General features: G+C 49.7%; 1 protein-coding gene across 2 annotated transcripts; it reads left to right on the forward strand.

Moving 5' to 3' along the window:
• The first annotated feature begins 4,345 nt into the window (after positions 1-4,345).
• On the forward strand, positions 4,346-6,323 carry LOC135914687 (uncharacterized). 2 transcript variants are annotated; one of them, XM_065447633.1, is made up of 2 exons: positions 4,346-5,380; positions 5,456-6,323. In XM_065447633.1, the coding sequence occupies exons 1-2, from the start codon at positions 4,406-4,408 to the stop codon at positions 6,170-6,172; spliced, it is 1,692 nt and encodes a 563-aa protein (XP_065303705.1). In that variant the 5' UTR covers positions 4,346-4,405; the 3' UTR covers positions 6,173-6,323. The 2 variants fall into 2 exon arrangements, with proteins under 2 accessions (XP_065303705.1, XP_065303704.1); XM_065447632.1 differs by having other exon boundaries at positions 4,346-4,888; positions 4,964-6,323.
• Positions 6,324-16,039: the final 9,716 nt, after the last annotated feature.

A 16,039-nucleotide genomic window follows, 5' to 3' on the forward strand; every position in this document is an offset into this window, starting at 1 on the left:
TTAACGATTTTAATTAATTGATTGTTGGTTAACTAATTGATCTATTTATTTAGTTATTTATATTTGTTTGTTTGTTTGTTGCTTGGTTTGTTTGTTTGTTTGTTTGTTTGTTTGTTTGTTTGTTTGTTTGTTTGTTTGTTTGGCATTAATTTAGAAACATAAGTGGTCTGCGACGGCAAGGCTAAAGGCACGGAGTATTCATCCGTACATTATTCAACAGTAAGGTAGCATTCACTGTATGCCTAAAAATATTTTAAATGTATACATTTAATACCGTTTCTAAGCAAGACAGTGTAGTTGCAACACAGTAACATGTATAAGACATATAAACAAAGTTATACAAACACTAGATCTGGTGCGGTACCTGCGTCACAATTTGCGCGAGAACTCTTGCTTAAGTGCTTCTTGTAAATCACCATAACTCTATTCTTCGCAAATTGTTTCTCCTTTTGTGGTGTTGGAGCACAGGAGTATATACTTTACGAACACGTTAAATAAATAGAGCGGCCGGGAGGGCGAGGTGAGGGGCAGAGTTTCTTGCTTTAAATGAACCGTCATCGGCTGGTTGGCTCTGTATAACTATGTACAAAGGAGCGGTGGCACCGAAAAATAGGACCATGTGACTATGCAGTCGACAGTACTTCAATAGGACTTTGCACGCTTCCACCTAACACATGCGCAAAGCGTTCTACATTCAACAGCAATTCCAAACTAAATACTGCAGTATACGTTTTTCAAAAGGCGGCGCTTTTCTCTTTGAAGTTACCGCTTGCAGTGTAACACGGAGCTGCGTGTCCACTGCCGGCGGAGTCTTTTGGTGACCTTTGTCTCTGAAATTGCAACTGTCAGGATTGGGGGCTCAATCCCATCGCTCGTGATCCGTTGTGAAGATTGGAGTCGGGCATGAATTAGAAGGTAGCTGGCCCATGCCGTCATCCAAATTATCCACGCTGAGGACGTTGATGAAGGGAAGGAATGCGCCTCATCGAGAACGAGGAATATGGGTTTATTTACCGTATTTATATAAGTCTAACATGACTGTTTGAGAAAGTACATCAGTCTAACATTACTGCTTGAGAGAGAGCGCCCTGAGCAGCCGCACAACAGCGGTCTTTAAACACTCGGTCCTCTCCCGATACAAGGTGATGCGAACGTTCGTTTAGTCATCGCAAACTAGCCGCCTCTCCGCGGCACGGTTTACACACACACACACACGCACACACACGCATACACACACGTGTTTACGGTCCGAAACCGACACCACACGAATTTCATAGAACTCGGAGCCGTTCCGGGTAGCGCGTTGTCTTGCGTCTTGGTCGGGCCGTGGGAAGGGGGGAAAAACGGCGTTCCCGCGGCAACTCGCGCACCCGTAGCAGATCAGGTCCACGTTGGGGAATTTGGTGACAATAGTTGGCCCGCCGAACTCATTCCATCACAAAGGCAATGAGGCTAGAGGTTGGCGGCGGTTTCAGCACAAAGCCTGCTTCATCGAACGCATCCTAGCTGAAGCGACGGAGAGTGGAGGAGGTGCGTATTGTTCCCCGACACTTAGTCGATTTAGTCACGCTGTGGCTAGAGGTTGGCGGCGATGCTCCCGAGATGTTGCTTCCACAGTCGCAACTGGTTGGCAAAACTTGCGCTGCAGCTGGCCGTTCTGAACACAACCAGCGTCGGGGAGATGGTGATAGGTTATCAAAACTTGAAATAAGGTTGACCACGTCAGCTCCTATTTCATTGCTAGGTCGAATTGCCAGTTGTGTCGGCATCAGCAACAGAGTTTGCCAATGGTGCCAGCTATTGTGAAAAGAAGGAACGAATCTTCTTTCGGGGGGGGGGGAGGGGAAGAGAGAAATAGCGCCTCAAGTAAGCAGTTTCAGGCTCTAAAATAAAATACAAAAGGGATGGCATATATATGGACACACACAAAAACGTGCGGCCCTGTAGCGCTGTGAGGAGGAGGAATAAACGTTTATTTTCGAAACAGTATCCCGGGGTAAGCCCCGGTTCTACTCTAGGTGGGTTTAAGTCTCCTCATTCCAGGAACCCTCTGGCCTTCGCTGCCTCCTTGGCCCTGGCGACGGCACGTCGTTGTTGCTCCAAATCCCGGAGACGAGCTTGGCCTCACACATTTGGATGGGGTCTTCGCTTTCTTTTCTGGCGTTACAGTCTTTCGGTGAAGGCGATGCGTCTTTGTCTAGATGCCATGGACACTCGAAGATCAGGTGCACCAAGGTGTCCGGTACGCCGCACATTGGGCAGTGGTATCCTTGTAGCGTTGGGTAGAGTCTGTGCATGAGTATTCCGTGGCTGTAAGTGTTACTCTGTAGTCTTCTGAGTGTGCTACTTTTTTCTTTGTTGGGCTTTGTGTGAGGTGGTGGATACATCCTGCGTTCCAGCCTGTGATGTTGGAGGATCGCTGAGTAGGTGATAAGTATACGATCTCTACCCTCCGGACCTCCGAGCCGCGGTGTGTGCCGCTTCGTTCCCCTCCCGCCCTTCGTGCCCAGGAGCCAATGTCACGCAGGTATAGGGGAACGGAGTGCTTCGCTGCTTCAATATCTTCAGTGATTCTGTCGACACACGACCCTCAGCGTAGTTCCTGACAGCTGCTTCAGAATTGGAAAAGACGACAGCTGTGTCCATGCACGTGGTAGTTGCTAGGACCATCGCCACCTCTTTTGCAGTCTCAGGGTTTTGTGGGCGGACTATGGCAGACGCTAGCTCTCTGGCCTCCGAATCTACGACGCTCAGGGCGTAGGCATTTCTTTGCGGGTATTTGGCTGCGTCAGGGTATCTGCCTTAGAGCTGTGCACGGGCTCGGGCCGGCCCAAAAGCCCGGACCCGTCCCGACCCGCGGGCCGGGCTCGGGCCATTTGGAGATTCTCTCACTCGGGCTTGGGCCGGGCCTGGACCAGGCTTTCTAGGCTCCCCGACCTCGACTGCGTACCTTATGCGAAAGTATGCTTGTCGTCTCGTATGTAGGTACAGCAGGAACTGCAATGTATTTATTCATCAAAAATGGAATCTACAGGGACGGGAGAAAAGTATCGTATTGTACGACCTTCAGAAGACAGGAGTTGCTGGGACGTGGAACCGGCACAATTACGGCGATGCCATTCACGTTACTTCTACTGATTTTGCGGATTGGTAATGTTGATTTTCGTTTTAGAGCGCAGCTCTTTGGCGTCCGTTCCTGGGTTTCGCGTCGGCGTTGTCGTCGGCCTCGTAACCAGCTCCGCCCCCCTTTCATCCCCCCAGCGCTAGCAGCGACCGACTGATACCGCTGGATGCCGCTGACGCCGCTAGAGAGTCAAGATAACGTGACTGCATAGAACACCGTCGCCGCCATGCAGAAAGAGGAGGAAAGGTTCCCCCCCCCCCTGGTTCTTAGCGCTGCGGAAGCGAGGGTATCATATTGTTTGTGTCGGCATCGGCGGCGTTGTCCCTGAAACCAACTCCGCAGCTGGGGTTGACTCACTATCGGCGTCAGCGGCATCAGTCAGTCGCTGCTATCTCTTCCCTCCTCCCTTTATCGTGTTGTCCGCTTGCTGCACGCGCTTCTGCCCCCATCGTTTGCCGCTGGGTGTACACGCCGCCCCCCTCCCACCCCTTCCTGCGAGTCTCCGGTTGTCAAAGCGCCGGCTCGAACTTTGAAGTTGGCGAACTGTGCGCCGCAAAGTTGCCCAACGGCTTGCTGGTAGTAGCTGCCTACTTCGCCCCTACCGCACTCACGAAAGACGTCGTGCACTTCCTGCAACTCGCATTAACCGTCCATCGATCCACACCGATGTTAGTAGTGGGGGACTTTAATGTTGACATAAAGACAAACAGCAATTTCCTAACACTTATGCGGGAGAACATCCCGTTCCTCTCCCTCGTAACGCGTCCCACGGCTGTGACAACCTCGCGAGGCACTTGTATAGATCTCGTCTTTGAGAATCAAGCATTGGTGTACCAAGTCGAACATATATCAGTCTATTTCTCCGACCACAAAGCTTCCTTCATGACTGTCAAGAACTGTTAGTGGAGTCTTTGTTTCTTACACGCTTTATGTTTTGCTGGTTCCCCGCCAAGAGTTCACCACCTTCGCTCGAACACCATCGGCCAGTTTCAAAGCTTACCTGATGCAGTGCATAAGCAGGCATTATGGTCATAGGCGGGGACATTAATTGACCTGATATTAAATGGGCCGGATTCTCTACCAACATTTTTTATGCCGGGAGCTTGCAACGTAGAAATCACGAATTTGTAGCGCCCACCGACGCCGCTACGCGCGGAAGCTAGAGGGCGGTGCTCTCGTTCACCGCTGCGAAGGATGAGGAAAATAAAATTGGGCGGCGCGTGCTCGCGGCGCAAGCACGGCACGCGCTGTTCCATTCTAAGAAGCTGCTACGCTGGTCGCATGGTTATGCAGGCAATGTCTGACCCTGCTTCGCTCAACCTGCAGCAGCTTCTGCATCTTGCACAGGCCATCTGTCACACAGCAGCCATCACCATCGAGCCCGCTGAAGCAGCAGCCGAGTTTTGCTACCAGGTTGCTTTGGTGAGCGACAGTGTGTTCCTGGAGGGCCTGTTGAACAGCTACCGCGAGTTCTTCGAGAAGCGAGAGGAACTGATGGGCCTGGTCGAGGCGACGAAAAGGACGCCCTACGTCTCCTCCTTGGCCGAGCTCCTGGCGGCATGTGAGTCATCGGACGGCGCCGGCGCCGATGCAGCCAGTGACACTGTCAAGGACGTCCCTGTGCGCTGGACGCCCTACGTCTCCTTCTTGGCCGAGCTGCTGGTGGCATTCGAGCCATCGGACGGCGCCGATGCAGCCTGTGACACTGTCGACACCAGAGATGGCAAGAGGCCGAATGACATCTGGAGGAGTACTGTCGTCTGGGTATGTCGCCTGGTTATGCAGACAATGTCTGACCCTGCTTCACTCAACCTGCAGCAGCTTCTGCATCTTGCACAGGCCATCTGTCACACAGCAGCCATCACCATCGAGCCCGCTGAAGCAGCAGCCGAGTTTTGCTACCAGGTTGCTTTGGTGAGCGACAGTGTGTTCCTGGAGGGCCTGTTGAACAGCTACCGCGAGTTGTTCGAGAAGCGAGAGGAACTGATGGGCCTGGTCGAGGCGACGAAAAGGACACCCTACGTCTCCTCCTTGGCCGAGCTCCTGGCGGCATGTGAGTCATCGGACGGCGCCGGCGCCGATGCAGCCAGTGACACTGTCAAGGACGTCCCTGTGCGCTGGACGCCCTACGTCTCCTTCTTGGCCGAGCTGCTGGTGGCATTCGATCCATCGGACGGCGCCGATGCAGCCTGTGACACTGTCGACACCAGAGATGGCAAGAGGCCGAATGACATCTGGAGGAGTACTGTCGTCTGGGTATGTCGCCTGGTTATGCAGGCAATGTCTGACCCTGCTTCACTCAACCTGCAGCAGCTTCTGCATCTTGCACAGGCCATCTGTCACACAGCAGCCATCACCATCGAGCCCGCTGAAGCAGCAGCCGAGTTTTGCTACCAGGTTGCTTTGGTGAGCGACAGTGTGTTCCTGGAGGGCCTGTTGAACAGCTACCGCGAGTTGTTCGAGAAGCGAGAGGAACTGATGGGCCTGGTCGAGGCGACGAAAAGGACACCCTACGTCTCCTCCTTGGCCGAGCTCCTGGCGGCATGTGAGTCATCGGACGGCACCGGCGCCGATGCAGCCAGTGACACTGTCAAGGACGTTCCTGTGCGCTGGACGCCCTACGTCTCCTTCTTGGCCGAGTTCCTGGCGGCATGCGAGTCATCGAACGGCACCGGCACCGATGCAGCCAGTGACACTGTCGACGCCAAAGATGGCAAGAGGCCGAATGGTATCTGGAGGAGTACTGTCGTCTGGTTTTGTCGCCTGGTTATGCAGGCAATGTCTGACCCTGCTTCACTCAACCTGCAGCAGCTTCTGCATCTTGCACAGGCCATCTGTCACACAGCAGCCATCACCATCGAGCCCGCTGAAGCAGCAGCCGAGTTTTGCTACCAGGTTGCTTTGGTGAGCGACAGTGTGTTCCTGGAGGGCCTGTTGAACAGCTACCGCGAGTTGTTCGAGCAAGCGAGAGGAACTGATGGGCCTGGTCGAGGCGACGAAAAGGACACCCTACGTCTCCTCCTTGGCCGAGCTCCTGGCGGCATGTGAGTCATCGGACGGCGCCGGCGCCGATGCAGCCAGTGACACTGTCAAGGACGTTCCTGTGCGCTGGACGCCCTACGTCTCCTTCTTGGCCGAGTTCCTGGCGGCATGCGAGTCATCGAACGGCACCGGCACCGATGCAGCCAGTGACACTGTCGACGCCAAAGATGGCAAGAGGCCGAATGGTATCTGGAGGAGTACTGTCGTCTGGTTTTGTCGCCTGGTTATGCAGGCAATGTCTGACCCTGCTTCGCTCAACCTGCAGCAGCTTCTGCATCTTGCACAGGACATCTGTCACACAGCAGCCATCACCATCGAGCCCGCTGAAGCAGCAGCCAAGTTTTGCTACCAGGTTGCTTTGGTTAGAGACAGCGTGTTCCTGGAGGGCCTGTTGAACAGCTGCCGCGAGTTGTTCGAGAAGCGAGAAGAGCTGATGGGCCCGCTCGAGGCGACGAAAAGGACGCCCTACGTCCGCTCCTTGGCCGAGCTCCTGGCGGCATTCGAGTCATCGAACGGCGCCGATGCAGCCAGTGACACTGTCGACGTCAGAGTTGGCAAGTGGCCGAATGGCATCTGGAGGAGTACTGTCGTCTGGTTTTGTCGCCTGGTTATGCAGGCAATGTCTGACCCTGCTTCACTCAACCTGCAGCAGCTTCTGCATCTTGCACAGGCCATCTGTCGCACAGCAGCCATCACCATCGAGCCCGCTGAAGCAGCAGTCAGGATTTGCTACCAGGTTGCTTCGGTTAGACACAGTGTGTTCCCGGTGGGCCTGTTGAACAGCTGCCGCGAGTTGTTCGGGAAGCGAGAGGAGCTGATGGACCCGCTCGAGGCGACGAAAAGGACGCCCTACGTCCGCTCCTTGGCCGAGCTCCTGGCGGCATTCGAGTCATCGAACGGCGCCGATGCAGCCTGTGACACTGTCGACGCCAGAGATGGCAAGAGGTGGAATGGCATCTGGAGAAGTAATTTGCAGTCCCTGGCCATTCAACTGATTGGCTGATTCCACGTAGTTCTGCGCCTGCCATACATGGTCAGCTTTGCCGAGATGGAGTGTCTGAAGTCAGCATTGACGGCTGCCAGCAAGGCCATGGAGCAGGCTGAGCCATACCTGATGCGTGCGGTCGACGATTACATCTATGTATCTCTGTTTCTCGCGCATATCATGGTTTTTGAACTGGCACTTATATATACGTATCTGTATGTTGGACGTTTCTTCAATGAATTATCAGTTGAGAGTCAGCGCTGTGTTGTCGTTTTTACCTTCCTTTTGTCCGTGATCTTGTGTTGCGCTGTTACGAACCTTACGATGACTACATTTCGCCGTTCCGTCTGAGGGGGGACCTCTGTTTTTGTCAAAGAGCATCAACTGAAAACACCGTAAAACTAAAATAAGTAGGCACGAAAGGAAGGAAGCGACACGATTTGCGAAGGACAGTTATCCAAATCTCTCTACATGCGGCTAAAAGAGAAAGCTAAGGAATTCTGGAAGCACGGTAAATTGCGAAGAAATGTCAAAGTAGAAAAAATAAGAACGTTGTTAGCTTTCTTGACTTTAGTGTCTTGAGATGGATGACCTTGCCGCACGAGAAAAGATATGTTGATATTCTGACATGACGGCACGAATGAGCCGCCACAACGCTTCGCCTCATCGGACCTCGCTGCGGGTTTCGTCAAGTTGTCCGATAGTGTGTTGATTTGGCTTCTCTCGTTGTATGGTCCGATGTGCTATGTTAGAAAAGTCAAAGCATCTCTGGCGTGAAATCTTCATAGGAACATTAAACCCACAAGGTTCCGGAATTGAAAAGTCAAAGCATCTCTGGCGTTAAATCTTCATAGGAACATTAAACCCACAAGGTTCCGGAATTGAAAGTACGACTTTGGAAATGTCAATGCAGCTTTCGAAACAAAAGTTTGAGACCTTTCTTCCCATAAAATTTCGGAATTGAAATCCATGCGCTCGGTAGATTCCACAGCCTCCGCGAGATGCCGCGACGTGCCCGCTCGTCATCAAAACGCCCTTCAAATTTTATGCGCTGAAGGGGCTCCTTGCTTTATGTGACTCCAGGTGTATTGACGCTGCCGCGAAATCAAGCCCGAGTTGGCAATGTTGGCGCCGAAATGTCTCTTCGAGCTTGGAAAAGGCATTCCAGACAAAACTCAGAATGATTTCCGGAGCCGGGGGTTGTTTTAGTCTGTGACGCATGATACATACATACATACATACATACATACATACATACATACATACATACATACATACATACATACATACATACATACATACATACATACGTACGTACGTACGTACGTACGTACATACATACATACATACATACATACATACATACATACATACATACATACATACATACATACATACATACATACATACATACATACATACATACATACGATATTGCCGCCAGCATAACGAGAACGAAAAGACGCATGCCGCGTCCTAGCTGTGTCCCAAAGAACCGCCACATCACAAGCGTCAAGCAAGGCACCGCAAGGCAACACTGCTGCGCACGTGCCCACACCACGGCTTGACAAACCGCCCTCTCGTCCTCGAGAATCGGATGGATGACATGCGACAGGAGGTGACGAAGAAGAGGGCGACGTTCGAAGAATCGAAGCTCGATGGCCATTTTTTTGTTGTTGTTGTTGAGTTCGCCCCTAATAAATCGATTTTTCTTAGAAACGGCTGGCGTAACTGTTGGTTGCAATATATACCGAGCTGTCTATTTTATTGGAAACATATCTAGTAGGATTTAAGCGCTGCAGCAATGCTTTATTCGCCATTCGTTCGTTCGGCACGTCGGACACTATAGATGGTGGAGTAGTAGTCGCAGGCTGTTCGCTAATTAGCTAATAATGGATAATACTATTTGTATTTCTGGCTATAACGCCTGAACATCATTGGCGGTATGTTGGATGGAGTCGTCGCAGCAGGCAATATCAGTTTCCGTGATTTCAAAAAGCCATCCGTGGTTCAGATATCCACCGACAAAAAGCTACAAAAGTGAAGGCGTTGTTTGACGCGGCTGTGACTTCGTTTTAAAGCATAACTTTCTTTGCCGAGCTCCCCAGCTATGTCACGCGAAAAGTGTAATGCCTTGTATCTGCACAAAAATTTGTAATTTGCAAAGTTAAGACATTTAATCGTTATGATATGTAAATGTAATGATTGGCAAGCTTTTAAGCGTTAAGAAATAATTTAAAGCAAAAGTAAAATAGAATAAGGAGAGAATACCCATAGGGTTCCTTACAAAATGCATGGGGCAGCTTATAGTAGTGGTCGGCTAATTGAAATTTGTGTGTGGGTGAACTTAAATTCGGGGTTGGGTCAACTTTAAATTTTGGAGGTGGGATAACGGAAATTTAGGCGTGGGCCAACTTGAACCGCAGCCGTGGTCTAACGCAGCCGTGGGCCAACCGCAGCCGTGGTCTAACGGTTAGGGCGTCCGACTCGGCTGCGGGAGGTGGTTCGTTCGAAACCCACCGCCGGATACCCACCGGTAAAATTGGGCACAGGCGTACCCCGGCCAGGCGCCCGGCTTTACTGGGTGTGCGCCTGGGAGAGGCCTCGCAAACCCCGCTGCGCCCCTCCTCCCCTCGGGGTTGGATCGGCAAAAACCCTGTTTCGAACAAAACCTCAGCCTGCAAAGGTGGTTCGTGTTACGTGGTTCTTCCACGGGTTCGAAAAAGTCACTGCGTCGCATTCGTGCGCGAGAGTTTCTCACAAAGCTTACAAAGCGCGTCGTCACTGACGTCTCACAAACCAGAAGATATCACCGCAAGTCTACAAGTCCTGAGCAGTTTCGCACTGTAATGGCTGAACGACAAGCAATGAAGAAATTCCGGGGTGGGCCAGCATAAATTTGAGGTTGGGGCAATTAACTGGAAATTTGTGCTTGGGCCAACTTGAAATGTGGGGTGGGCATACTTAACTTAGGGGTTGACCAACCTATTTCTGGGTGGGCCATGCTGGCATTTGGACATGAGCCAAATATAAATTTGAGGGTGGGCCGAAGTGAAATTTGAACGTGGGCCAACCAGAAGTACCTCGAGCGGCCAGGCGCACAGTAATATTGAGTTTACTTGCGGGCTTCATTCAAGCTCAGAAAACCACTTATCTAGCACGTATTAAGCAGCAAAAAGCTCTTTCAGGAGTTTTTCATATTGCCCTAAAATTTTCTTACTGATACTTTTCACCTCAATATAGTATTTGAGATATTGATTGATTAATTAAGATTGATTATGTATTTAAGTGGAGCGCAAAAATAATCTGAGCATCTCCAAGCGATGGTAAACAACGTTACCTTGGTTCTATCCAGCTACATATCCATTTGCATATCTTTAATTCTTGGTGCATGATAGTTGGGACACCCTGTATACTCACGAACTTTTTCTGCACACGTTCCATTAATGTGCTGCTTAAATTGATTGTTTCATTCCACGCCACTAAGGCGTGTTCAAGTATTGGCAGACATATGGATGTGAACAATTTGAGGAAGGGGAGATGGATACGGAAAATTCTTGTAAGTCTGCAGAGGAAACCAGTCGTGCGCGGTCCTCGTGTTGCTGCGCGAATAAAGTGGACGGAGAAACTTAACATATGCTATAAAAAATTGCCGAGATTGCTTACTTCAAGAACCCGGGTCAACTCTGCACGATCAACAGTATAACGGAAGACATTATTATGGGTGTCACGCTAATATGACATAATTCTGGCTTTTTCTGACAAATTTTAGAGTGAGCTCGTTCAATTGGCACCATTCAGATAATAAGGACATGTCGGACCGCAGAACACGGCTGTCCTCAATATTGTGTTTCTCCTCGATTATTTTGATGTCGTCAGCGCAAAAAAAAGGGCTCTGGCTTAGCTAAGGTTATGCCCAGGATGCGAAGCATACTAGCCTTTATTTTAACCAAGGAAGTTTATGTATCCTCCTTGATTTTAACGCGACAGCGTTAAGGAGCTCGTGTCGCAGAAAAGCCGGTGTCGTCGGCGTCGGCTCAGGCGTGCGTCGCTTGCTCAGGCGCACATTTCGTTGTCGCGCCGAACGCTGCGTTGCTCGACGCTCACCGCGTCCGATGCGGGGCACGTAGTCGCTGCGCCGTAGCCCATTGTCTTACACCCCTTGGCGGGTCGACGGGAACGCTGTCATATGGTAGCTACGCGGCCGCGCACGGCGCAGCAAGGAAGAGCGTGGTTGTGCGGCTAGTATGCTTCGCATAAAAGTAATGCAGAGTTCTGATTTGCTCAAGAAGCATTATTGATGAAAATAAATGAGAAGCGGACCAACCCGGAACCTTGCAGCACGCCAGTAGACTCCGCACAGACAAAAGATGGATCACTGACTATCAAGAAGCCGGACTTATCGAGAGATATCTGCGTAGGAAAGCCGTAAAGGTACAATTACAGCTTCGACATTGCAGTGCGCAAGCATCACGACCTGTAAGGGATGACTGACTAGGTCGAAGGTATTCCTGTGGTCGGAGTACGGAGATCAAGCAACAACACCACGTGAAAACTGGCGCAGCACTGCGGATTACTACAACGGAACAACTGGCGGTGATTCTGCTTTTTGGACCATGTGCAGCACCGGGCAATGGTACTTGGTGTGACTACCAAATGGACAGTGTCGTATCTACGACCTTCAGAAGACAGGTGTTGCTGGGACGTGGAACCGGCACAATTACGGCGATGCCATTCACGTTACTTCTACGGACTTTGCAGATTGGTAATGTCGATTTTCGCTTTTCTTACACGCTTTATGTTTTGCTGGTTCCCCGCCAAGGGTTCTTTGAGCGTAATGAGTGCAGTAGGTGCTGGTTTCACTTATTGCTTCGCCTCTCCTTCTATTTTCTTCTCCTGCGGCGATGTAGATCTCCCACTTTCCACAATGGAAATCTTGCAGCAGATTTAGGCAGGCCAAGATAGTATTAAGGCTAAACTAATTTATATTGAATCGACGCAGGCAGAAAACAAGCTAGGTATAGATGAGCCTGATTGCCGTAATAGGTCAGTACAAGAGAAGCTAACTAATCTTGATGCAATGAATTCAGCAGTCACAAAATGTGTCAAGCAATGCTGAGATCAAAGTCGCGCAGATTTCAGTTCTGTATTGGAACAAAGCACTGGTGGCATTACTCTCAGAAGTTGACGACCTTGAGAATTGTAGGCGAAGACGCAATTTCTTCTTTTACGGCGTAACTGATGCCGATGCTCGTGACACAAGCACCGATCTTGGAATTGTGGGCCTCAAAATCAGGCATCAAGTCAGTTTCATTAGAGAGGGCTCATGGGTTGATTCGATTGCAACAGGTAAAAAACGGCCCATACTTGCAAATTTGGCATTGTTAAAAAAAAAGAAGGAAACTGCGTGTTTTATATAGCGTAAGAAAGTTAAAAGACATGACTGGCATTTCCGAGGACTTCTCTGAAGCGGTACGGAAGAAAAGAAGCAATTTTATAGGGACTTTGCAAAGTCACAGAAAAGGAAGGTGGTATAAAGAGACGCTTGGTTATGATTGTTTTGTTAACTGGAACAAATTGTGTTTATGAATAAGGAAGAGAGAAAGCTGTACTGCGGAAGTGACCGTGTCAAACCAGCTCCGTTGGTCCTTCATGCCAGCTGTTAAATTACCGCAGTACAAAAAACAATATTGACGAGTTACACTCGCTCATAAGTACAGTTAAGCCTTCTGTTGCTCTAGATACTGAATCTGGGCTGTGCCAGGACATTTGCGATCATGAGGTTCGTCTAACTGGGTACATGCAACAGAAAAGATCAAAATGCACATGGTGGTGATGTATTTGTTCTTGTAGATAAGATTATTTCCCTCTATCAAATGCGAATCAATGGAGGTGCATCCAAGGCCATGTTTTGTATAAGCAGGAACTTCCAAACAGCGTGGCGATTACAGTATGAAGCTTTTATCATCCCCGAAAACCTTCGCTCGAACACCATCGGCCAGTTTCAAAGCTTACCTGACGCAGTGCATAAGCAGGCATTATGGTCATAGGCGGGGACATTAATTGACCTGATATTTAATAGGCCGGGTTGTCTACCAACATTTTTTATGCCGGGAGCTTGCAACGTAGAAATCACGAATTTGTAGCGCCCACCAACGCCGCCACGCGCGCAAGCTAAAGGACGGCGCTCTCGGTCACCGCTCCGAAAGTGAGGAAAATGAAGTTGGGCGGCGCGTGCTCGCGGCGCAAGCACGGCACGCGCTGTTCCATTCTAAGAAGCTGTTACGCTGGTCGCATGGTTATGCAGGCAATGTCTGACCCTGCTTCGCTCAACCTGCAGCAGCTTCTGCATCTTGCACAGGCGATCTGTCACACAGCAGCCATCACCATCGAGCCCGCTGAAGCAGCAGCCAAGTTTTGCTACCAGCTTGATTTGGTTAGAGACAGTGTGTTCCTGGAGGGTCTGTTCAACAGCTGCCGCGAGTTGTTCGAGAAGCGAGAGGAGCTGATGGGCCCGCTCGAGGTGACGAAAAGGACGCCGTACGTCTCCTCCTTGGCCGAGCTCCTGGCGGCATTCGAGTCATCGAACGGCGCCGATGCAGCCTGTGACACTGTCGACGCCAGGGTTGGCAAGTGGCCGAATGGCATCTGGAGGAGTACTGTCGTCTGGTTATGTCGCCTGGTTATGCAGGCAATGTCTGACCCTGCTTCACTCAACCTGCAGCAGCTTCTGCATCTGAGATGAGATCTGAGATTAGAGATGGCAAGAGGCCGAATGGCATCTGGAGGAGCACTGTGCAGTCCCTGGCCATTCAACTGATTGGCTGATTCCACGTCGTTCTGCGCCTGCCATACCTGGTCAGCTTTGCCGAGATGGAGTGTCTGAAGTCAGCAGTGACGGCTGCCAGCAAGGCCATGGAGCAGGCTGAGCCATACCTGATGCGTGCGGTCGACGATTACATCTATGTATCTCTGTTTCTCGCGCATATCATGGTTTTTGAACTGGCACTTATATATACGTATCTGTATGTTGGACGTTTCTTCAATGAATTATCAGTTGAGAGTCAGCGCTGTGTTGTCGTTTTTACCTTCCTTTTGTCCGTGATCTTGTGTTGCGCTGTTACGAACCTTACGATGACTACATTTCGCCGTTCCGTCTGAGGGGGGACCTCTGTTTTTGTCAAAGAGCATCAACTGAAAACATCGTAAAACTAAAATAAAGAGGCACGAAAGGAAGGAAGCGACACGATTTGCGAAGGACAGTTATCCAAATCTCTCTACATGCGGCTAAAAGAGAAAGCTAAGGAATTCTGGAAGCACGGTAAATTGCGAAGAAATGTCAAAGTAGAAAAAATAAGAACGTTGTTAGCTTTCCTGACTTTAGTGTCTTGAGATGGATGACCTTGCCGCACGAGAAAAGATATGTTGATATTCTGACATGACGGCACGAATGAACCGCCACAACGCTTCTCCTCATCGGACCTCGCTGCGGGTTTCGTCAAGTTGTCCGATAGTGTGTTGATTTGGCTTCTCTCGTTGTATGGTCCGATGTGCTATGTTAGAAAAGTCAAAGCATCTCTGGCGTGAAATCTTCATAGGAACATTAAACCCACAAGGTTCCGGAATTGAAAAGTCAAAGCATCTCTGGCGTTAAATCTTCATAGGAACATTAAACCCACAAGGTTCCGGAATTGAAAGTACGACTTTGGAAATGTCAATGCAGCTTTCGAAACAAAAGTTTGAGACCTTTCTACCCATAATGTTTCGGAATTGAAATCCATGCGCTTGGTAGATTCCACGGCCTCCGCGAGATGCCGCGACGTGCCCGCTCGTCATCAAAACGCCCTTCAAATTTTATGCGCTGAAGGGGCTCCTTGCTTTATGTGACTCCAGGTGTATTGACGCTGCCGCGAAATCAAGCCCGAGTTGGCAATGTTGGCGCCGAAATGTCTCTTCGAGCTTGGAAAAGGCATTCCAGACAAAACTCAGAATGATTTCCGGAGCCGGGGGTTGTTTTAGTCTGTGACGCATGATACATACATACATACATACATACATACATACATACATACATACATACATACATACATACATACATACATACATACATACATACATACATACATACATACATACATACATACATACGTACGTACGTACGTACGTACGTACGTACATACATACATACATACATACATACATACATACATACATACATACATACATACATACATACATACATACATACATACATACATACATACATACATACATACATACATACATACGATATTGCCGCCAGCATAACGAGAACGAAAAGACGCATGCCGCGTCCTAGCTGTGTCCCAAAGAACCGCCACATCACAAGCGTCAAGCAAGGCACCGCAAGGCAACACTGCTGCGCACGTGCCCACACCACGGCTTGACAAACCGCCCTCTCGTCCTCGAGAATCGGATGGATGACATGCGACAGGAGGTGACGAAGAAGAGGGCGACGTTCGAAGAATCGAAGCTCGATGGCCATTTTTTTGTTGTTGTTGTTGAGTTCGCCCCTAATAAATCGATTTTTCTTAGAAACGGCTGGCGTAACTGTTGGTTGCAATATATACCGAGCTGTCTATTTTATTGGAAACATATCTAGTAGGATTTAAGCGCTGCAGCAATGCTTTATTCGCCATTCGTTCGTTCGGCACGTCGGACACTATAGATGGTGGAGTAGTAGTCGCAGGCTGTTCGCTAATTAGCTAATAATGGATAATACTATTTGTATTTCTGGCTATAACGCCTGAACATCATTGGCGGTATGTTGGATGGAGTCGTCGCAGCAGGCAATATCAGTTTCCGTGATTTCAAAAAGCCATCCGTGGTTCAGATATCCACCGACAAAA

The sequence above is a fragment of the Dermacentor albipictus genome, chromosome 4 (assembly GCF_038994185.2).
Source record: "Dermacentor albipictus isolate Rhodes 1998 colony chromosome 4, USDA_Dalb.pri_finalv2, whole genome shotgun sequence".
Taxonomy (NCBI): domain Eukaryota; kingdom Metazoa; phylum Arthropoda; class Arachnida; order Ixodida; family Ixodidae; genus Dermacentor; species Dermacentor albipictus.